This window comes from Pogoniulus pusillus, chromosome 22, assembly GCF_015220805.1.
Source record: "Pogoniulus pusillus isolate bPogPus1 chromosome 22, bPogPus1.pri, whole genome shotgun sequence".
NCBI lineage: Eukaryota > Metazoa > Chordata > Aves > Piciformes > Lybiidae > Pogoniulus > Pogoniulus pusillus.
The window spans coordinates 13,218,995-13,242,546 of record NC_087285.1 but is presented as its reverse complement, the minus strand read 5'-3'; the positions used below and the strand labels follow the sequence as shown (position 1 = coordinate 13,242,546).

The 23,552-nt window shown below is 39.4% G+C and overlaps 1 protein-coding gene across 4 annotated transcripts in view; it reads right to left on the bottom strand.

Annotated features, from left to right (window-relative positions):
* CSNK1A1 (casein kinase 1 alpha 1) overlaps positions 1-23,552 on the bottom strand; it is a 34,981-nt gene that overhangs the window by 4,318 nt on the left and 7,111 nt on the right. The window contains exons 3-10 of one of the 4 annotated variants that reach the window (XM_064161803.1): positions 17,195-17,321; positions 15,369-15,467; positions 12,888-12,971; positions 9,599-9,738; positions 6,336-6,414; positions 5,255-5,329; positions 3,971-4,077; positions 2,981-3,129 (exon numbers count right to left, since the gene is read on the bottom strand). In XM_064161803.1, coding sequence (XP_064017873.1) covers positions 2,981-3,129; positions 3,971-4,077; positions 5,255-5,329; positions 6,336-6,414; positions 9,599-9,738; positions 12,888-12,971; positions 15,369-15,467; positions 17,195-17,321 — 860 coding nt within the window. Of the gene's footprint in view, positions 1-2,975; positions 3,130-3,970; positions 4,078-5,254; positions 5,330-6,335; positions 6,415-9,598; positions 9,739-12,887; positions 12,972-15,368; positions 15,468-17,194; positions 17,322-23,552 lie in introns of those variants that run through there. The other 3 variants (XM_064161805.1, XM_064161804.1, XM_064161806.1) reach the window with 3 other exon arrangements.

Below are 23,552 nucleotides of genomic sequence, written 5' to 3'. Positions count from 1 at the left end.
AAGAAGCTGAGGAGTTTATGGTGGCATTTCTAACAAATTTTCACTACACACAGGACCAGCTCAAATCTGCACACTCATCACTCCCTGCCCCTACAGGATGTTACCAAAAACTCTGATAACCTCTATGCTACATGAAGGATACTCAGATTGTTTTGTTGTTACCATACTGCAGATCTGATCAAAGAGGCAAGAGTAACTGTACTGTCACACTCCTGAGAAGTTTCTCTATTTGATAAGTGTTCACTTTTTCCTCTATTAAGCAGCTGCAAAGACAAGCAGTGAAAAGCATTTAGTCACTAACTAGCTACATCTCAGGTAGTGAACTAACAGTCTGAGAAACATGGCTGTGACCACAGGCGTCCAGTGAATGTTAATGGGATCTCTGAGAGACTTACAGAACCCTACAATGAAGTGAATTCAAAACACCTTTCTCAAATGGAACCAATACACTTTACCCTGAAGATTGACTGCTTGAGTCAGTTTTATGACTGCAGGAAGCTGACTGTAAGCTTTAGTACACCTGAACAACTGATGCACTGTCAAGATTAAGAGTTAAGCTTCCCAGAGTCAGCAGAGAAGCTTTGTCTGTTAAAACAGTTCAGCTCTCCCAAGTTCAAAATCAGCTGATCTTGCAGTTACAAAAGACACTGCATGGAGTTCCAGAGGACAGGAAAAATACAGAAAAGGCCACTGACAGAACAGGCTACACTGGAACCAAACAAAATAGCCTGAATAATGTATAGGGCTCAATGTGGATTTGAGTTAAGGCAGACAGGAGTATCTATAAAATCAGTGTACTGTCCAAGCACTCTGTCTCTGGACACTACTTCCCCACCCTCTCCGATGCACATCTTCCACAGGACTTGCACTTCACATAGTGTAAGATTTTAACCAAATCAAATGCACCTGCAAATTACTATTTCCAGTACTTCTGTTAAACTCAAAAGGGTATAATTTGATGAAGCCTTCTAAGCCACTTCAACATGGACTTTGCTACAGCAACTACATGGGAATTTAACTTAGCTCTGAAACACTAACCAGGTATTTCATGAATGTTCCATGTAAGCTCTACAGCCTCCTGCTTGAGCTTAGCTGTTTTCAGATTATCTGTGTTAACAGGCAACATTCCCCCAGAAAAGGTGTATGGAGGATATTAGAAACCTAGAAGCTTTGCTTTGATGAAGAGATACTTCAGGAAGCTGTGGAAGTCCTCTGATGTTTGACAAGCACTACTTTAATGCTCTGCTGACGTTACAGTGTGATCCATCCAAAGGTCAAGGACTTTTCTTCATGATGAGGAGGAAAGAGGAAGGAGTTGGTCTCCCACAAGGTTACTCCACGATAGAGCCAACGAAGCTCTACCAGAAAGCAGCTTCTCCATAGCTATAGTAATGGACCTTAGTGTCAAAAGACAGTACAATGAGGAATCCCCATCAAGAAACAGAAATGGCCTGTAAGGTGTAAGACAGTTTCCCTGCTGCTCATGTTTGTCAGCTGTGGCTTTGCACTGTCACTGAATCATGACAAAGTGGAAGCAGATAATCATCTTCACTTAAGGTATAGTACTTGGTCAGAGATTGCCTGAGTCAGAAGAGTAGTATATTAAACCTCAGAATACTTCACCAGAAGAACAGTATTTCTACTGCATACAAGCTGATGATCTGGGCAGCATCCACATACAGATGATCACTTCCTTCAAGACCTTTGCTTTAGGCACAAGATACTATGAAAAAACTGCGTGTTTGCTGGGATTTCCTCCTGTTCTAACAGCCAAGCTTTCCACTCCCCAGTAGTGGGTTCTGAACTGCAGTCAGAGCATCTGTGTTTCAGGAAGCAATCTATGCCCAGGTGCTTAAACACCAACTCTGCTACATACTGGTGTTTCAGCTGAAGGAACTGGTTTGCAGCCTTCAGTGTCGTAACACCTGTTGGGTCCAGCAAAACAAGTCAGACTCCACCATTCATGGCACCCTATGGAATTTTTTTTTCCCCAAGAAACCACTTCAGACTGAGAGCAGCCAAGACTAGCAGGTATGTCACTACATGTTACTGGATGAAGGGCTGTATTTTCAGATAGCTATTTTGACTAAAGCCACTTGGTAATGCTTCAATCTTGTCACAATATACAAAAAATAACATTTTTATTAGTTGATTGCAACTTCCTAGTCTGCATGTGGCATTCAAGAACTCATTCTGCAGTTTTACACAATTACATCTTGAAGATTTCACAACATTTCCCTTTTAAACCATAACCTAAAAATAATAAAATAGTGAAGAACCTGAAGCCCCACCCCAAAACAATACTTCAGAAAATTGTGACTTGGCAGTCCACAGCAGTTTGGGCTTACTCCTTGATTCAGGCAAGATGTTTTGAGCTCCATGGTCCTTTCTTTTAATTCTGGACCATATGTCTCAGTGTAAACCCACTGGAGGAAGCCAGATGATTCACAATTTTCTGCTCCCAATGGTTGAGGCATACAGAACAGAAACAAACCCACAGCACTGCGCTTCACAGAGCTGGGACAGAGTAGAACCCAAAGTCTCTAGATCCTTGCCTAGTTAATGAGAATTAACCCTTAAGAAGTGTTAGGTCTAGGATTTTGGATTGTATTATTTATATATATATAAGTGTATATATATATATATATATATGTAAATAGAGAGATAAAAATAAATAAAAATGTCACATTCCCAGCACCAAGTCAGTTTCTTGTTTTGGAAAGTGGTTAATGCAGGAGCAAAAGATGCAGTGGTTAAAATGACCCAATATCCCCAGAAGAAATGATATGAAGAACAAGGACATTTTGGTATAAAGTTAGTAGTCAAATTCTCCAAGGACGTCTTTTGGTTTTGCTTTTCAAATTAACAGCCAAATGTGTTTTTTTAAACCACCTCCTTGATCTAACACTTAAATTGCTGACATTGTCCAAATTAGTGTATTTTTTTTTCCTGTAACGTCACTTGGTTCTTGGCTACTAACCTTTCATGTTACTCTTGGATTTGTCAGTTTGCTTGCCTGTGGGGGTTTGGGCCTGCTGCCCCTGCCCACTGGAAGAGGCTGCCTGCTGTGCTGCTTTCTGCTTTAACATTGTCCAGTCGAATGTGTAGTCATATTGGTGGTTCAAGGTCCTAGAAAAGAAAAGAGTGAAACACTTTACTGTAACACATCATAATTTCCTTACTGCCAACACCAAGCCTCTGCTGAAACCCCAGAACTAGAGGTTAACTCTTTTTGTAAGCTGCTTTGGAGATTATGAATGGTTTCTACGTGCTAAGTATTACCTTAAAGGGTTTCTTGAAGCAAGCCCAAACACTATAAAGCAGAATTTTCTTCATTGTTCATGCAAAAATCTGCAACTGTAGAAGCAGCACTTACAGCCCAGCTTACCCACTGCCTGCACTGAGCTTCTCAGCTTTTTTTTGGTATAGTTTTCAAGGAAGCAGTGCAGTATTGTACATCAAATGCAAACTGCTTTGAATTCCAGAAATCTGAGGAGACTCTTGAGAGATCAGTACCAGCTCTTCTTTTGATGGATGCTGTTCACTCCACGAAATTGAACTTGTGTCCTGGTTTCTCTCACAAGCTCAACAAAACAGCACTAGTCCCTTCCATTGAAATCCCTCTCCTGGGCATCACTGCTTGTCTCACCACCAACCTCCAAACATAAAAAGCTTTAAACATGCCTACCACGGGGTCAATTTTTTGCAAAAGAACTTGAAGCATGGGCTCAATCCTCCAGCATTAGTGGCCTGGTCATTCAATGCAAAGACAAGGGAATCCTTCCCTTCATGTTTAAACACTGAACTGTATTTTCCAGGTCTTCTAAGCAGCTTTCAAATTTTGAAATAAAGTCCTAGAACTCCCTACACCACACATATGGAGCAACTTTCTGCAGCTCAAGTCTCACTGAGCAGCTGCCAACTAGTAAAGCACTGACAAATTTCTATACTTTTCCCCTTTGAGACTGACCTGAAAAGAATACGGAATAATTGCCTCAGATACATGTAATCTGGTGCCTCTTCAAAGCGCAGGCCACGACAGTAGTTCAGGTACATGGCAAACTCTGCAGGGAATCCCTGTAAATCAACAATGTTAATCAAGCCATGGCTTTCAGCAAAATGCTAACAACCCTGTAAGAAAGCAAAAAGCTTCATTTCTCTCTGTAATGCCAGAGAAAAACTGGCTGAAGGTTCATAGGTGTAAACTCCACTTTGCCTCTAGTTATTTATTCTGTATTTCTGAAAGGGGACTTCATCAGCAAGTTACCAGGTACACATTCCCTCCCCAGAACTGTTACTCAATGCATGTTTTGCAAAACGTTTTCTGCTACCAAAACCTTCAACATACATTTAATGCTCTTCACTCATCCTAATTAAACCTAGTTCTTAACAACAAGGTCTCTGAAACTAGTTTTAATTGTCTCTCGGAAGAGTCCACTCACACTTCCTTGATAATCTAATTGAGCATGCTAGAGAAAAATCTCAGTTACCACTCTTAAATGTGAAGACTTAAACTATGAAAACACTCTTCAAAGAATCCCTGCTTTACATATTTAATGCTATATTAGAGCATATATGTAGTTAAAGGTATACAACATACTGCTGTACTACAAGCAAGCAGTAAAATAGGATATAACAGTCCAAGAGTATGGAAGATGCTGCCAGACTGTTAGGGCATATAAATATGCAAGAACAGAAAGCATGATCCTTGGTGCTGCTGTTAAATGTGTAAAAAACATACCATACATTGTTAATGACCCTTGCTAATAATTATGTGGCTGTCACAGTTCAAGAGAAACCTTATGACCTGAAGGACAGCACAGGAAAAGCAACTCTGCAACATGGCTTTGGAGAACAGCTGACACCCTACTCTACTACAGCTTCTTTCAGATAGAGAAGACAATATGAGCAATCTCGAAGAGGCAGAAACAATTACATACGGGCAAACTACATAGCTCCATCTCTGGTTTATTCAAAAGGGCACATGTAGAGCTGCAGAACTTGCACAGCCAACAGTTACCAAGAACTACAATGACGACGGCATGAATTATGCCAAGAACAGCAGCAAATGCCTGCCCCGTTACATTCAGAGTCTTGCTGGGTGGCCAAGCACAAGGCACCCGTGACTGCCAGAGAAGCACTATTTAGCAGCAAATGCACGTGAGGCTATCTAATATATTGGCTCTAGTTTAAAAAACAACTCCAAAGAACAGAACTTCCATTTGACAGTCTGACATCATTTGGAAACTCTTACCTTACACAAAACCTCAACAGGAGTGGACATTTTCTTTTCACTAATCTTTTCATACTTTTGCTTCTTTGTTGCAGCCTGTGGAATGTGTAGGTCACAACGTAAATGATGTTGCACATCACCAAATTTTTTAAAAGTAAAAAATATTACAAAAATCCTTCAGTCAACCATAAGTATTTTATGTGAAATCTCCAGGTCCCACACACTTATTGCAAAAACAATGAAGGTCAATCTGGTATTAAGATTTGGACACAGTTTAATAGCATTTGTCGCAGTCTAATGCTTCCATCACATGGCACAGCTCATGTAGTTCTAGCTGCTGCTTTTGCCCATTAAACAGACCAGACTCATATTTTACATTTGCCAAAGTTCTATTAATTCCCACTCAGTATCCTATTCAAGGGCTGCCTGCCTGCATGTTTCAGTAAGCAGCCATTACATTCATTTGCAGCTGACAAGTTCTAGTGTTTCACAAGCTGCTTGTCTTTTTAGAAAACTCGCAGCTGCAACATCATTGGAGTTACACAACTCTCACATGGAGGAAGAACAACAATTAAAACATGAAAACAAATCACTGAAATCTATATGAAAGAGATAAGAAATATTTCCATGATTGTACTTGGCTACCATACGTGAAAATACTTGAAACAACTCTGTTGCAGCTACTATTATTCCACTGTGCCACAAAATGGACTGAAGATACTACTGAAGATGACTCTCGAGGGGAGAAATTATTTTCATGCTCTCTACAGATATTCAAAAAGCCACCTACAATGTTATTTTCTACTCCCCCAAAAGTTCCTCAACCTACAAGACAATAACGTGTAAAGATGATGCAAGACATTGTTTAGCATATATTTAAGACAATCAAACTACATAGCCTGCCTGCTGTACAAGAAAGCAGAAAGAAAGGTTCTTCTATCTTACATAAATATGCCTTGGGAAAAGTCACTTTGAAGAACTAAGCTAAACATTCTATACAACCATGGATTCAGACCAGCAGGCAGCACAATACCCAAACATGACCAAAAAACCCCAAACAAAACCAAAAAGAAAGGCAGGGGGGGAAAGGAACATAACCCACCTTTAGTCCTTGCCAAGGCAGACTGGTCCTGTTAAAGTACATCAATACATAACCTAGAGACTCCATATCATCCCGACGACTGCGGAAAGAACAAGCACACACGGGATTACAAATGTTGCATTTCATACTCTATTCCAAATAGTGCAAGCATTCCAAAATTAAAACAAAAATTAAGGAATAAAACCTAAGTTTTGGTGCAAAGGAAGGTCTCTTTCTAACACAGCTAAGACATCTAGGTGTTCAGGATTCCACTGGCAGGCAGGTAACAAGTCTTCAAAAGCAGAAAGGAGATCCTATTTACTTTTCTGGCAGGGAATTTCAGCCGGCATTGTTTTTGGGAAGTTTCCAGCTGTAGTGGTATTAGAACAATTTGGGAAACAAAAACTTTGGACAACAGAAAATGAAACGTTACATGTCTTCCCATTTACTTAAGTAGCCTTGATAGAAACTGAAGTTTTGCCTTCAAGGACCACAGAGTGCATTATACAAGAGATATATGACATCAGCCTGAACTTCATTAAGGAAGACTTCTCTTTGAGCCTTGTCTCAGCTTGGAACCAATACTTAACACCTAGTCCCAGAAGGTTGTAAGCTTTTCTTTCTTCAGTTCTCTCAAAAAAAAACCCTGAATTGTTTCCAATTTTAGAAGACAAGCAACATATTGCAAGTGGTATGCACCAAACTGGGAGGTGCCTCTGCTTTCTTCTTACTAGCAGCCTTGGAACAGGCTTGAGAGCTCCAAAGTTATCCATCCACAGACTTCACTGAGAATTTCCACGGAAGCTCTGCTACGTACTGCACATGCTCCAGATCCATACTGCAGCCACACTGAGCACCACAACACTTTGTTACTTAGCTTTCACAACCACTAAAGCTAGTGGAGTCCACTGAAGTGGAAAAAATGTTCCATGATTTTTTTCCCCTCTTGGCAAAGTTACCTCTTCCTAGCTGTAGTAGAATTAGATTTTAGCTCTGACTGCCCCTCCACAGCTGACATTTATTTAACATAAAAAAGAGAAATAACTTAATTTTCTCTACCCAGCTCCTATACCAAGAGACCCTGGCAGGTATTGCTGGTGTTTTGCCATCCAGGCAGATCTGCAAGAAAAGCTTTTAAATGGTGACATAAAGGACTATGCACCTAGCATCCCCACAAGGGAGAAAAAGGCTGACAGTGGTGTTGCAAACAGAGTTACACCCATAGGTGAGGATAAACCAGCTCCCCTTAAATGAGAACAATCTTAAGAACTTGGACATATCTACCCTCGACTCCTGATATATAATACATTGTAGATGATGCTTTATGTTACAGCCAACCCAACATAAGTCACTAATATTCACCAGAATGCTTGCCTGTCACCCCTCTCAACTGCTGTTACAATTCTCTGGCACTTGGGAAACCAGCTCAGGGAGTTATCCCAGAAGAAAATCAGCTTGGCTCCCTAAACTATTTCACAAGTCAAAAAAGCACTAGCTGCTCCCAGAGGTCAGAGAAGAGAAAATTGGTTCATTCCTCTTGACAGCAGCTAGTTCTGAGATGATCTCAGCTGTAATATGAAACCACAGACAAAAGACAGGGAGATGGAAAATGGCACAAAGACCACAAAATCCAGCTTGCAAAACTTACTAACTCTATTAGAATTGCAGATTTTAATCAACAGGATTCTGCAAACCAGTATGGAGCCATGACATGGTATTACTTTTTCTGAGAAGGCAGGGATAAATTCAAAGGCAACACAAGAATGAATAGTCTCTATCCCCCAGCCAGTTAATTGTTTTAATGCTTAATTACAACTTCCTAGTGGGAAACATTTAGTTCTGTAAACCTGTAGTTTACAGAATTTGAGCACATACTGCTAAATGTGATTTTCAGGATTTGGAAAAAAACAGGACAATTCTCCCCACTACTAAAAGAAAAGGTTAACACTGCAAAGAGCTCAAGAATAGCTGTCATTACATAAAGGAAAATCTGTTCTGTTGCAGTTCAAGTAGAGCACCAACAGCTGAAACATTCTGCCATAAACGTCAAGATTTTTTTCTTGAATATAGGATTGTTTGCCTCACTGTTGTCTTGATCTAGATGTTTAATAGCTTTTAGCATGCACCAAGGCACATTTCTAGCTATATTAGAATTCCAAGTACAAGCAGAGATGGTTAAAAGACCTAAATTAAAAAGCAAACATTCTTTGCAGCTCCCTCACTTCACTGTGACATGCTAACACAGCTATTTCCTTACAAAACCAGCCTGAGTTCTATGAAATGTATTTCAGAAATGACACCTTTCTTGACCCACAGGTCAAGGAGGCTTAAATAACAGACAAAATACACTTAAGGAACTTTAATTAAAATAAAGCAAAGAGGAAATATAGAGCATTTTAAAGAACCAAATATTTTTAAGTTACATCTTCTTGAAGCTGACCACTAGAAATTTTACCATTACCACCTCGATTAAAGTGAAGGTCAGAGGCATGAGAATTTATGGAAGTTTTAACTATGTCCAAGCAGCCTCAGCATCAGATGGTAAAGACACACTGTAACACATTACAATACCTGGGCATATATCTAAGGAAAACAGAGGCAATGCTTGGTATCTCATGAGTACCTAACATACATTTCCACACAGCCTGAAGTGCTCTCTCCATTAGATTGCTACTCAGGCACTGTACCAGCAATATGCTTTCGATCCAGATGATAATAATGTGTTTGTTGATTAAACAAAGCTCAAACATATAAATACATCCCAGACACATACACACACACACATGGTCACCACTACGGTTGTGTATACCAGAAAACAAGTGTGAATGTAGCAGACGTTAAGTCCTGCTTGCAGGCAAAAGGATAAACAAGGGTTTGCCAACTTGGGAAGGATAGTGAGAAAACAGATCACGCACCAGCTTTACAATACACTTCCTGGCTACAGAACAGCATTTCAAACCAGTCAGCAGTGGTGTCAATAGGTATCAACAATCAGGAAAGTGCTCCATTTTATTTGTGAATGACCTGACAGGTTCACAGTGAATGTATCCCTTACCCTTTAAAAAAGCCAAACAGTGTGGAGAACATCCACCTCGTGTCTGCAAGACCGAGACACTCTTCAAAAAGCAAATTAGGAGCTTGCACAGGCAGTCATCAAAATGAAAGCACTTGCAAAGTGGTACACAACACTCATTCACACAAAGTTAGCTCAGGCACTTCAGAAGCTTACAAATAATATCATCTTGCAGCCTCTGAAAGCACAGCAGTAACCTCCTTGAACTCACCTCTGCTCAATGCCAAGATGTGCATTGATACTGGCATATCGAGCTGTGCCAGTGAGATTTTTGTCTTCTCTGTATGGTATGTGTTGCCTTGTCCTGTTGTCCCGGTACTTTTTGGCCAAACCAAAGTCAATAAGGAATAACTTAAAGAAAAATGAAAATAGATTATATTCCTATACAATGCAAGGAAATCCCCAACCTCTTTCAATAAGCATTAGCTACATTGTAAGACATCCACACAAATGTAACAGTCTACAGTTAAGAGGAAGCGAAGTAACAGTGCAGAGTCACAACTAGCTTTAACTAGTGAGTTCAAAAACCTTGATAGTAAATTAGTTCAAGCCTCTTCTCAATCCAGTGGAATAGATTAGATTGTGCTACTCAGCATCTGTAACTCAGTACTACAACTATTTTATGTTACTATTGTAGTCTGTATCACATTAGCTTGATAACTGCAGTGCACAATTTAAGAAGGAAACTAGTATGTGGGAAAGCACCCTCCACAAAACCCCACTCACACTGCAACACCTTACACACACAGATAGTTAATGGCAGCTCAGCAGCTTAATGCAAACGATGCACATCCTGTTTTGTTCTCTGGGTCTCAAAGAACACTGGCCACTACAGAGCGTAAGGCCAAAACCTTCAACAGCAAGCAAGACAACCTGCTTTCAATCATATGCTCTATTTAGGACTACCAGAACACTATCACAGCATCATGACACACTTGCTGGTGATATTAATATAGGCAGGAAGCTAGAGCCTAGCACACGGAATCCAATTCAGGTTTCTCATAACTGAGTTTGCCCAATGATTTGATACTAAGCAACAACTGAGCATGTGCTAATTAGCGTGCTAACAGCCAGCCTATCTACAAAGGTTAATACAGACTGTACCTTCTTGTGACAAGATTTCAGGACTAGGCAAGAAAAGCTGAGGCAAAAGTACATAAGGAACATTTCAAATTCTAGCAACCAGTCTTCAAGCTACAAACCATCAGGCTGAACTCCTGATTCCAACACTGGATTACAGGATCAGAAACTACAACCCCTGCAGATTAATGAATATTGTAAAAGTAACTTGGGTGTGGAAAGGTGATGATGGAAAGAAGACCTGAGGTTAAACAACTTCTCAGTCTAAATCTATTCACTATCACCTTAAAGATGATTCCAGAACAGAGCATGCAGCTTTAGATGTAAGCAAGTACTGGAGACTGATATGCAGGTATACCTACATCTAAGACTGAAAGTATGTCAGAGCAACCCTTAGTTCAAGTGCTGTGACACTTGACATGGAAGTAACAAAGCTACTCAAACTTTCTGAATTGCATGACAGAGTGTTCTGGAACTCCAGTTAAAGAAGGTTTACTGACTATAGTAGTCTAGAATGGAAAAAAAACTAAAAACCTCTTAAATTAGGTGTCTGAGTAGAACACCTTGAGTTGAAGTCTGGCTGCGATTTACACCCAACCACAAAGCACAGCAGTTTTACATTTGCTGTTCTAGCAAAAGTCACTCTGAAAGCCCAAGATGCTTTGAGCAAGAGGATATAAACCCAAGTTTTAAAACCAAGCACACTGGTTAGTTTAGTAAAACAGGGGTCTTTGTTGCACATGCCACAGCTACCACTAGAGGTAGTAATTCACTTGGAGCATGGACATGTTCTCCAGTTGGCATGAAATGAGCGATTTTGATACTAAACTCCTAAAGCAGACAGTATAAAAACTTTTATGTGACTAATATACTGCAATTGTTCTAGAAGCAAAGCTTGAGCTCAACTGTAATGTCCTGTTTTGCAATCAGATCTTTCTAATCTGATGACAACCTCTGATGTGTAGTTTCCAGCTGCTACTTTTGCAGGGCCTTTACTCTTTAGTGTTTAAGCACAGTAATATGCCATCAGGAGGGAAAGCCAACCACTATATATACACACATCGGTCAGGGTATTTTCATTGCACATTTAGTTACAAACTCTTCAAACAACTCAGTCTTTATGTGCTTTCTGTAATCCTGAAGATCTTGCTGTTAATGGTATAAAGGGACAAAGTTGCAGATCATGAAAAAGGTAACACAAGTATGCCTCTAACAAACAGTTTGTCTCTCACTGTGTTTGGAAGATTTGGTAAGACTACTACCTTTGAAAGAGTTACAAAAGTAAATGATGATCTGCCTCTTCCACCACTGCACAGACATATTTTACACTATATAAGTAACTAGATAGTATTTTAGAACACTGATTTCCCTAGGCAAGTTTACACTCAATCTGTATTTCCCGCTCTAGATGGGTGGAATGCAAAGGATTAAGTCCACCTTGCAAAGAGTTAAGTTGGAAGATACAGCCTGATTTGGATGAGCACAGAATGTACCAATGCCAGCCAGCAGGAACGCAGATGTATTCCCACAGATAACCTCGTACCACCTCAATTCTGTTTGTTGCAAGATCAGCAGGAAACTGGAGAAGTAGGGCAAATTTTTTGCCAAGAGCAACTACAGAAGTAGATCAAAGTCTCTGCCTCTACTGATAAGAAAGTTTCAGAAGCAGACAACAGAAGCCTGTCAGCTTGCGTACAGCAGCTAACAGCCTGGGATTTAATGTGAAGACTATCACTGTAGAAAGCTACAGACCGATTCTATGGCCAGAATCCTGAGCTATGATTCATATTCAACAATTTCCTGCTAAGAACTGGCATATGCTTGAGTTTCTCTCCAACTCATCTTCTCCTCAAGAGTCAGGAGCTCTACATTTAACACGACAAGATAAGCTCATGCTTCTCCAAGACACAGTTTGTTGATTCCAAAATTTCATTTTGTAATTGCAGTCCTCAGTATACATTCAGAAAGATTCTGATGAAAAACTGTAGGGAAAGGAGTCCGGCTGAAGCAGTAACAGGACTTCTCCAAGTGTATTAAAAGACACTGCAGGAACCCTACAGAAAGGCAAGCAGAGCACCTTATAGATGAGCCATGACACTTCACTAGGGTGGCTTGTCTATCCTTCCACACAGTTTTAAAGGATAAAACTAAAATCTTTCTGCAACTGAAATCAAGCACATACATTTAACCCTTTTAAATATCAAGTTTAGAAGTAACTCCACAATTTTAACAAGCGCCACAGGGAAACATCTTAGTAATGTTACATGTTTGCCAAGTATGTCTGAATAATGCCAACATAAGAGGTGCTTTTGCAAGGTCTACATTCTCCAGGAAAAAAAAAAAAGAAACAACAACAAAAACAAAACAAAAATAAAGCACATGAATTTGGGGTTGAGGTTGGAATAGGAGACAGTTCAGACCTGGTTTAATCCTGAGAAAGATGGGTCCTGAGAAGTACTAACAGTCATGCTTCTTTTCCTCTTCCCCACTGGAGATTCTAAACACTGAACAAACAATAGAGGGTGGCAGTGCATCAAACAGTATTGCTTACATTGCAACAACGGCTGGCGCAGACAGGCAACACCGAGGCGTTCGAGAAAGAACAGGGTAGCCAAATGCCATCCTTCTTCCACCAAGCACTGTAGTTTTCAGAAAAAACTATGTGTGGTTTTTTTTTAATTATTATTTTAATTTATTTTTTTTTCCAAGGAGAAAATTTGAAAGATGTGACAAGATAAATTTCAACTGTGAGCCGCTCCAAAATGGCACTGCCTTGACCAGGGATAGCAATGGTGACATCTGGCTCTACTAAAAAAGGAAATTGGAACTTTTGCTTACAAAAGCATCCTTTGGTTCCACAAACTGCCCTTGCCCCAAAAGACATTTAGAAAAAGTAAATCTTCAGTAAGGAAGAGGTAGAAGGCATTTAGTCACCTTAAAGTTTACTTTCATAAGCATGCAGGGCTTATTTCTAGCAGAGATGAAAATTTATCTTTTAAGGTGGGAGTAAAATTTCTCCCAATCACCAAATTGAAATTTGAAAAAATCAATTATTTTTTTTAGAAAAATGTAGCTGACAGGAAGCTACTGGAACAAGATTACCATGCTGTTCTATCTTTTATGGCTGATTTTCTGAAGACTCTGCATAGCCATCTCTTAAAAAAAACCCAACTGCACTTAGGAAAAGAAATAAAGTACTGCATAGTGGCAACTGTTCCCTAAGTAAAGCACTTGGTCCCAAACTGAAACAACCCATTCCTCATTTAGTTCGTGTAAACCTATCACTTTGCACTTCTGTCAAGAACTACTTCTCTCATCTCTAAAATCCTCAACAGTAATGAAGACCATGCCCACAGCCAGTGTCTACCACCATATTTTTGGGTGGCCCTCTAACTAGTTTACTAATGGGGGTAAAAAAAAGAAACACCATAGTGGTTTACAGGCAATTTTGGTTTTCATTTCAGCTGATGTAAATCTAATGTGTTCCTTCACTAAGTAAGCACAGCAGCAATTTCTAGGCCATTAATCCACATCTAGATGAAACAGAATGCAGTGATGCCAACCTTGCATGACTGTGCGAAGTACAGAAAAATGGCCCAAAAAGAACAATTTGAAATCAGGAACTAAAACTAGGAAAAAAAGTTTAAGTTATACTCTAAGTCATGCCAGAAAATTAAGAGGCCTAATTGCTCGACACAGCAGAGAAAAATAGAGTTCTACAGAGTGAAAGTATGAAACTTGGGAACAAGTAAAGTTTAAACAGGAACAAGATTACATAAAGATTGCCTTTCAGCTGGACTTACAAGCTTTCCCAACAATGGTTGGACCTAAACATTCAGTGCACTGCACCTCTTCAGACAAGAGCTGTTATCTCATGTTAATCAAGTTTTCCCCTTCTTACATTCATGGCCCTGAAGTTGGCATTCATACAGGCAAACAAAGGTAAACATTTTAAACACTAGTAGTGCCTAAAGAGATGAGACATTCTTGGATAGCATATAGGAAGATAAGTGGGAATCTTGCTTCCAATAAACAGCTTGATCACATACATTTGTCCTGAAGTTAATTTCTATTAAGTAGCATGCTTAATGCACTGCCAATGCTGCCTGTCTGCCCGAGCTCGACATACAAATTGCAGGATTAAGTATATTTCACTCATGAGAACTAAAAACAAAAGGGTTTTGTCTCTAGAAGGTTTTCAACAGTAAACATGCACTTCTGACTATGTTTACCCATCCAAACAAGTGCAACAACCTTGGCCCACCCCGTGCCTGCTTTCCTCAAAAAATAAATTGAGAGCAGTTTGTTGTATAATATATTCAAGTACTTTATATCGTAGCAGTTTTCAATCAATGTATTTGCACAATTTCATTTATTTATAAAGGCAACTGATCTAGATGTTGGCTATTAGTTGTATCCACAATTTTGATGGCTGAAGAGTTGTCTTTACCAGTCTGTCACTGCAAAATTTAATGCCCTGATGACTGGTAGGTCAGGAGCTCCCACGCTGGCACAAATTCTTTTCATCCTGGGAAATCAGCCCCAAAACCAGATAAGATTTGACCTCATTGAGTAAAAAAAAAGCTATTACAACAGACATCTCAATAATGAAACTCCAGCATTGAGAAAAGGAGCCAAGCATTATCTAGTGTTAGTTTATCCTGTTGCAACCCCAGAAATCATCTAGCAATCCAGTGCATTTCACAGATTCAGAGATCCACCTGTGCATGCCACTGCATTTAGAAGCATAGACTGAGAATCCAAGTTCTCACATGAAAGAGCCACAGCTTAGCATTCAAAACATCAGTTTCAGCAGTGAGCTTTTAAAAAGGTTTTGCAGCATGAATCAAATACCACAGCCATTCCCTTTGTATCTTTAAAACAAAGAGCTTTAGACTAACCTTATTACAGTGACGCCCAATACCCATTAGGAAGTTATCTGGTTTAATGTCTCTGTGTATAAAATTCTTTGTGTGCACATATTCAATTCTACTGATCATCTGTAAAAAAAGACAACACAAGACAGCCACAACAAAACAGTTAAGATTTAAGACTGATACAATTCACCTAAACCTTCAAGAAAACTATGACATTGTTAGTGTTACTTTCTTCTGCAACTTAAGTTTCTTAATGAAAACCAAGGGGGGCGGGGTTTCATACAGTTCAAATAAATCTTATGCTAGAAGTCCACAATTCTGGTCAGGAAATGGCAAAGTAAATACCTGAAACCAGGCAAAAATGTTCCTGCTCTAACTATAGTGTCCCACTAAAGAGTAGTTTATTTTTGTTACTTCAAACTATGGTTTTCTGTACCTACCACAAGACAGTTTTAAAGCTCATTTCCCTCCTCCTGTCCCAGTTAGTCATTTAACTGGGCATTCATCATCAAGTGTCACTTTTCCAGGCAGCAGTTTTCATGGAGCATATTACAACTTGATTGTGGCCCACACTGTCATGTCTAGGCTACCACGATCCAGGAGTGGCAACAGTCATCAGTGAAGACAGAGAAACTGGCACATCTGTACTATCATAAAGCCACATGATTTCCTGGATATAAGATCACAGCAGACATTTCCTAGGGACAGCTTTCCAGCTATTGAAAGAGTTTTTGCAACAGTCCTTAGTGAGTTGAACTGTTACAGCATCATACCCTTGACAGCTGTCCCACTGGACAATGCCCTGAAAGCCAGTTCTGTGCACTGATATCATACATCCCGTCTATGTTTTCCCAGATGACAACTAATTAGCAATTTTAACCCAAAGGAATACTGCATAAAACCCATGCAGATTCCCTGGAGATGCTCTAACACCCAGGCGCTCACTAACTAAGCAGGCAAATGGATCTCTGAAGCAAGTGTATCACTCAAGGCAGCTGAGAACAGGGACTGCTGACCTTGCCTCCATACAAATGCTGAGTGCTTCCTTGGCCAAGAGCCTGGGACTCTACAAGCATCTGGCTAAGTGACAACTTAGTACTGACTTGATTACGTAACATCAGATGAAATTTAAGCCACCATTGAAAATTCAACTTGAGAAACCCTTTCAAGTAGCTGAAGACAGCACAGCCCAAGCCATTTATTAAATCACAAGGAAAAAAAACCACAGTTTCAACTGCTATACTCGTGACCAAGTTGAAGAAAAATTCATTGCCAGAAAGAGACTTAGCAGGACTCAGTTTTAGAGGCTTTGATTAAATACAAGGCAGAGTGGCACCTCCACTAACACTACTAAGAACTGTTTAAGGACTGCAAACAACAAAACTTTATTTTTCAGGTTGTAGTCTGGTACTTGAAGTTACAGAAGGCGGTGACCACAGTGACATTTGCTAAAAACAGATCCAGACAGATGTGGCTCACCTGTCACCACAGCTGCACAACATGCAACAGGTTGCCATTGTATCAGAACCACCATAACTGGAGAGTGCTTCAGACACTCTAATGCCACCCCTATGGCTGATATGGGGTGTGAACCCACCCATATTAGTTTCAATACTTCCTTAAAGCTGCACCTGTTAAATGTGAGGCATCAAGGAACTGGTACTCATGCTGTGTTCCCACTACAGGTCTATGTACATTTTGTAGGCCACAGAGCAGAGCAACCACCATCCCTTCCTTCCTAGGCAGGTTAAGTGTTCACTTAGCTGTATACAACACCGAAGCACATGATTTAACCATGCTGCACAAAGTATTTCAGAGGTTCCAATTTCCTCATGAAGACTTGCACATACCTGGTCTGCTAACATAAGTACTGTTTTCATCGTAAACCTGCGAGAACAGAAGTTGAATAGGTCTTCAAGACTGGGTCCAAGAAGATCCATAACTAGAACATTGTAGTCCTTTTCTTGACCATACCACCTGCAACGAAGAAAATCACCCAGTGTTAGCAGGAATCCTAATGCTGCCCAGGATACCATTAGACCTCTTGGCTGCAAGGGCACATTGCAGATTACTGTTCAGTGTTGAAAGATAATGTAAAAGCAAGGCTAGTTTGATCTTATTTTTCCTGACAGCAAAGTCTGAGGACAAAACGGAACACACAGGTCAGAAAGTGTGTACGCACAATGAATTTTCCCTTCAGAGGAAACACTATTATGCTTTAATAGCAACTGAAATATCAGAATATCAAAATCTAAATGCAATAAAAGCAGAAGTCAATTCATGTACGCAGACTGCAGTACATGGACAAAGTCGACATGCAGAAAACCTTCCACTCCCACCGCTTCCCTATGTTTAGCTTCACAGAAACATCTTTACATGCTTTAGGCCTTGTTTTCAGGTACAGCTTTTCTGCAACAGAGCAAAGTAGCTCATGCAGCTAACTCACAACCCCTTCATTCACTCAGTCAACAACATTTATCAAATGCCAAACAAGTTCTGTGTCCTACTTAATTAAGGCTCTTTTATCAGGTTTTTAACATAACAAAAAGAAAAACCCTTAAGTCTCAAAATCAAAACTACAAATGCAGTAAAATATTAACTGTAGACAAACAGTGGCATTCATTCCAAGTGTCAAATATGCCAATTTGGGGCAAGAAATTAAACATCAGCAATACTGGGAGGGCAAGCAGAAGGCCCCTCATGTTTACTTTTCCTTCTACTCCTTGTCTAGTATTTCAGCAAGGAGTCACTCTTCACTTCTGCAAATCTTGGCTGTAAATTTCCACACTTTAAGTGGGTACTGAAAGACCTGAATATTCTCTACTGTCCTTCTGCACGTTCTATATACCTACAATTAAGTAAGACATGTGCATGAACAGCTTCATGGAGCTGTGCTGAGTTGCAGTATATCACTAAATATTCAACACTTTATGGATTAGAAGGCTGCATTTTGCCTTTGCTAGGGATCTAGTACTTAGGACAACAGCCTAGTCCTGCAGTCAGTGGATAAGGCATTCATCAGCTCTCACGCAGAGCAATCTTTAAGATTCCAAGAACAGTGGTACAGAGAAGATGTACCCAAAAAAAAACCTTGTAACAGCATGCATGTTGTAATAAATAATCAAGATTCATCTCAAATAGTAACTGAGGATTTAAAGATCTGTACAGACTTTACTTCCACTTTAAGCAATTACTCCAGGAGGCAAATGCCTAGCTGTCTGGAAAATCATTACCACCCATAAATTCCTTGGTACTTACAGGGTTCCAAGTTTAGACAGAGTAGTAAAGTAAAATGTTTACAAAATTGCAGAGAAGAGATTCTATATTTGGATTTGTTTCAGGAACTACTGGCCTGTGCTGTCCCACTGTCTGGATTATAGTAGAAACTCTGCACTTTTTAATGCACTGCTATAAAGTTCATAACAAAGTTACACAAGCTGTGGATCATACCTATTGGTTCATAGGTCAGTCTAGGATCTTTATTCATGCCCTACATCAAGAGGTGACACATAAAATACATATGTTGAAAGCAGTCATTCAAATGGAAGAAAACTATTGACATTGCAATGTTAATGATCATACCAGTACTGTAAGTACCATTTATCAGTTTTTGCCTTCCAAAAAATCATTCAGTGTAATATAAAGTCCAAAAAAAAAAAAACCCCTCACCTACAAATGACTTGAATAGGAAAGCATGCTGATTGTATTATGTGATAAAGTCTGTCCTTTATGAAAAGGTTAATGCTCACACTGCAACCTGGCGCCAAGCCATGAAACGTAGGCATTTTGAAAAGACCTGCCTAGCTAGGCCCTTTTAAGGAGTGATCAGAAGCTAGTTTCAACCACAAGAGCAAGCAAGAGTGTTTAAAAAAAATGCCATGCAGAGATGAAGAGTCAAAACAAGATGTTAAGAAAAGTTCTTAACCAACAACAAACCATCCTCAGTTCAAGAACTAGTGACTATGCCTGTAAATCTACTTCTTGGTTCCTATCAAAGGCACCCATGCAAACGGCTGACTAGTTTTGACAAGGTTCTATAAACAACTCCAGAGGTCATAGCTGAAAATGAAACATTACAGTCATCCAGAGTAATGAAAACAACCAAATTACCTGCCTAGTTATCCTGTCACATGAAATTTAGGTTTGTTGTGCAAATAAATGAAGAATTAGCTGAATTGAAGCATTCTAAGGAGCAAATAAAGGCCTACACACAATATGATTTTCTTCAAGAAACAGTAGTCTAATTGAGATGTTGAGTTTGATTGTTTGGTACAGTAACGGTTCAGTGCCCAAGAGACTGAAGTGTAAGCAAAAGGATCAAAGATCAGTCTTCAGCAGAGCTAAGAAAATTTAGTTATGGCACTGCAGAAAAAGTGAAGTGATGAAAACAAGCCTAATCTGGGAGCTGCATTTAAAAAAGTGTACGCTTCCTCTCTCTCTCTGTACTTTTCAAGTACAGTACTTCAGATTGAATGCACAAACTCCATTTGGCCTACTTCTACATATGTAGGAGGATATTTTAATCTGACCATTTTGTAGTGTTGGAAACCAGAATCAACTCTGAGACAAAGAAATATGAACGGACCTCTTATTTAATTTTCTTCCTTATCTACCTGCCCGTAACTCCTCACAGATGACTGCTGCATCATTTCATTTCACTACTGGCAAATGAAACTTCTGCTAAAGTACTGGAGTACTTTGTGCTTTATTTACTTTGCTAACACTCCTAGTAAGTTTTCATTTCCCTTGGAAGATTTCCAGGGAAAATGAGATTAAGAAGGCTACATCATGTCCATTCAAAGTTTAGTAGCTGCTACTACTGGCAGCTCTGAGTAAAAATGTTAGAAGTCTTTGCTCTTCTTACAAAACCTTAGATATTATGGTAAGAGAATGGGCAAGTACTTCTTATTCCCATCTTCACATCACCAATGTAAGATAGCATGTACATATTTTGGAAGAGCACAATTTTAAAGCACTTTAGCTCAGTACTGTTAAAAGTTACTTGCCAAGTGCAAAACAATATGACAAAAAACTGAGCATAATTCTGGAAGAAAAAAAGTCAAAGAGTCAGAAAAAGCACAAATGTCTCACATCTTCAGAAATTCTAATGCTGCATCAGCAACAAAACTTGAACTGCTGTAATGGAGCAATGATCCATACAAAGCCCTGGGCAACTATTAGATCTGACACTAGCACCTCAAAATGCAAGTAACCTACATGTCTGTCAGAGCTCCATGGACTTTTCTTGCTTTTAAGTACACTTCAGAGTACTCTCTCTCCCATACTACAGTCAAACAGAAAGTGGAGCAAGGGATTTAACTACTTGATGGTTCTCTCTGGGTGAATAATGATTCTACAGAGTTACATACAGTCTGTTATTTCTAGACATAAAGCTATATTGCTAGACTTGGAAAACTCATTTCTCTAATCAATTCCCTCAGTGTTTTATGTCCCATTGATACATATTTCCTAAAGAGAATGTAGTCTGTAGCACAGGTGTATTTATACTGGTGTCAAAAACCCCATAGTATCTTTCCAAAAGACCAGCATGAACAAGATGAAATTATTGAACACAAAATATTAAAAGGACAATATTCTTAAGAGCTAAGATTTACTGGTAGCTAACACCAACACTTGATACAGCTGTTGAGAACCTTAGTCCCTATTCGAGCTGTAAGGCCTACCCAAGCTCACATGAAAATGCTTCGTCACTCTGCCTTGTCTCATCTGTTTAAAGCTACAGATCACATTACTGCAGATCAGTCAGAATACAGAAAATATCCTTTATGAAGCTCTCCATCAAAGCATGGTTAAAAATTAAACACAGTGACTCATCTAATGTGCAAGATCAAGACTCGCCAACCAACAACTTTCCGAATCGTGTTTAGCAGCCTGATACATTGTCCCAGTATAGGCACACCGTTCATTTTTTTTTAGCAACTTGAATTTCAGTATTTGTAGCTCTATGGTGAACAATAAAATCATATGACAGCGGTTCCATGCCAGATCATGATAGGTTCAGGTTTGCTTCAATCTCATGTCGCATTTCTTTTATATTCCCTTGACTGAACTTTGAAAGAAGCCAGTGAAGGCCTGGTGCACTGTATGTAGAAAACAGTGCAGTCATGTCTACCTAAGCTTCTCTGTTCAGAGCCTCACCTTTCAAAAACTGTATGACCTCTTACAGTCACCATGCATTTCATCATGTCAATGACAAAATAAATGTTTGAGAATGTTTGTTTGAGGCTGACAAAATTCAGACACAAGCCATGAAATCCTAGGCCATTTCAGAGTACTGCAGCTTAGACAATTTCAGTAGAAAGCCAGCAGTTTTATCCATTACACTGGCACTTGTAATTATAACCGCAACTTAAACCCAGAGCGATTATCAAAGTTGTGCAAGCTGGCCACATGAATAAAAGGATTTGGAAAATTCACATTAAAAAAAACTTGAGTTCAGATTAAGATAAACTAAATTATTGGGTAACTGGAGAACTGTTCATGACTGATAGAGAAGCCCCAGATTCCATGCATTCTGAAACCATGAAGACAGTAAAGGCATTGTCGCCATTAGCATAATAGCAGGTCACTCTGTCTACAGCTTATCATGTACAAAACCAGAACATTGGCTCAGTCACAAGAAACTGTTCCTACTACCACAGCAACTGTAACAAAACTATTTTGTCCTAACTAAAGAGAGCTCTCCTCAATCAACACCTGGTTTGCCAGGTAACCTATTCTCCACTAAAGGCTTCTGTCAATTTGATTATCAACTACTCAAGTGGAGACTGTGCAAACTGGAACTACAAAGAACTGTGGAAGGTCATGCTTTCATGCTTCTGGTGTCTCACTACAAGTTAATTAAATGCTTCTGTGATGAGACTTGAATAGTTCAATCTCTAGACTTCCAGAAACCTTTACAGTTATGTTAAAAAAAATTGACTTCTTCAATATTACAGAAACTTTTGTCACTTCCATAACTCATGGTGTGACCCCAATGACTACTCTATGCAGCTCTATGCAATTGGTTTTCTAGCATCTGGGATTTCAAGCACCAAGTGCAAGAGTGCATATGACAAAAATGGAGATTGCCAGAAGAATTAAGGTGGCTAAAAAGTGCTAATAGAGTAAGAAGCGTATAGTGAACAAGCAAGCTGGAAAGCACTTATTACTAGAACTACCTGAAATCACCTCATTAGTAAGTTTGACAAGTCAGAAGGCACATGAAGGTGAAGGTGCAACTCTGGAAGGCCTCATGAACACAAATGGGTTCAGACATCCTACAGAAAACCAAATGACACTGAACTGATGAACACCCTGGAATTGTATTCCATTTCTGCAAGCACTAAGACATTTATACAAAAGTTTCTCAACTAGGCATTAGTCATAGATGACGTGACTAAAGAGAAAACACAGATCTCCCTATAATCATATAGCTCGAACGTTAGGCATCACTGAATAACAGTAAGTAATCCTAACCAGTAGAAGTAAAGTATTCCACACAGAAATTGTGAAGCTATTAGTATCACTGCTTAAGGCACTGACATGCAAGTCCTGTCACCAACATTCAGGAAAGGAAATCCTAATCAGAACAAGGACAGAAAAGGGACTTCAAGAAAGATGGGGAGGTGGTGACCTCTGTAATCATGTATTCAAACAGCTCAGCAAAGCAGCTACAGAGTGATGCAACTATTCTTTGTAGAAACAGGAGGATTGCAATAAGGAGGATATTAACAAAACAAAATTTAAAAAAGGAAGCTGACTTCCTATGAGTAGAGGCTTTTATCTTCAGGCACAGCAGCCTGCCCTCTGTGCAACAGCAGAATGATGAGCATGGCCCTGTTAGCCTAGAAAGTTTTAACATTGCATCTCATTGATTCACAGAAAGAATAGCACATAATCCAGAACAGGTGCTGGATTTGGACCAAAGTGGTCCCTTCTGGTCCCACATTCTAGACTTCTCAGGACAGAGATCTCCTGACAAATACTGATGTTTCAGACAAATTGGGACACAGAGTCTGCCTGTAAAAATACACTAAATTGTGTCATAATAGATTCTGAAGCAATACACACAAGACAGGTAAACTACCATCATAAGATTGTCTAAATTGCTATTGTATATTTCTAGTTTATCTCCCCTAAAGCTGGAAAAGCATGTCTTACCTGTTAGCCAGCTAGGAATAATGTAAATTAAGTTAACATAATATG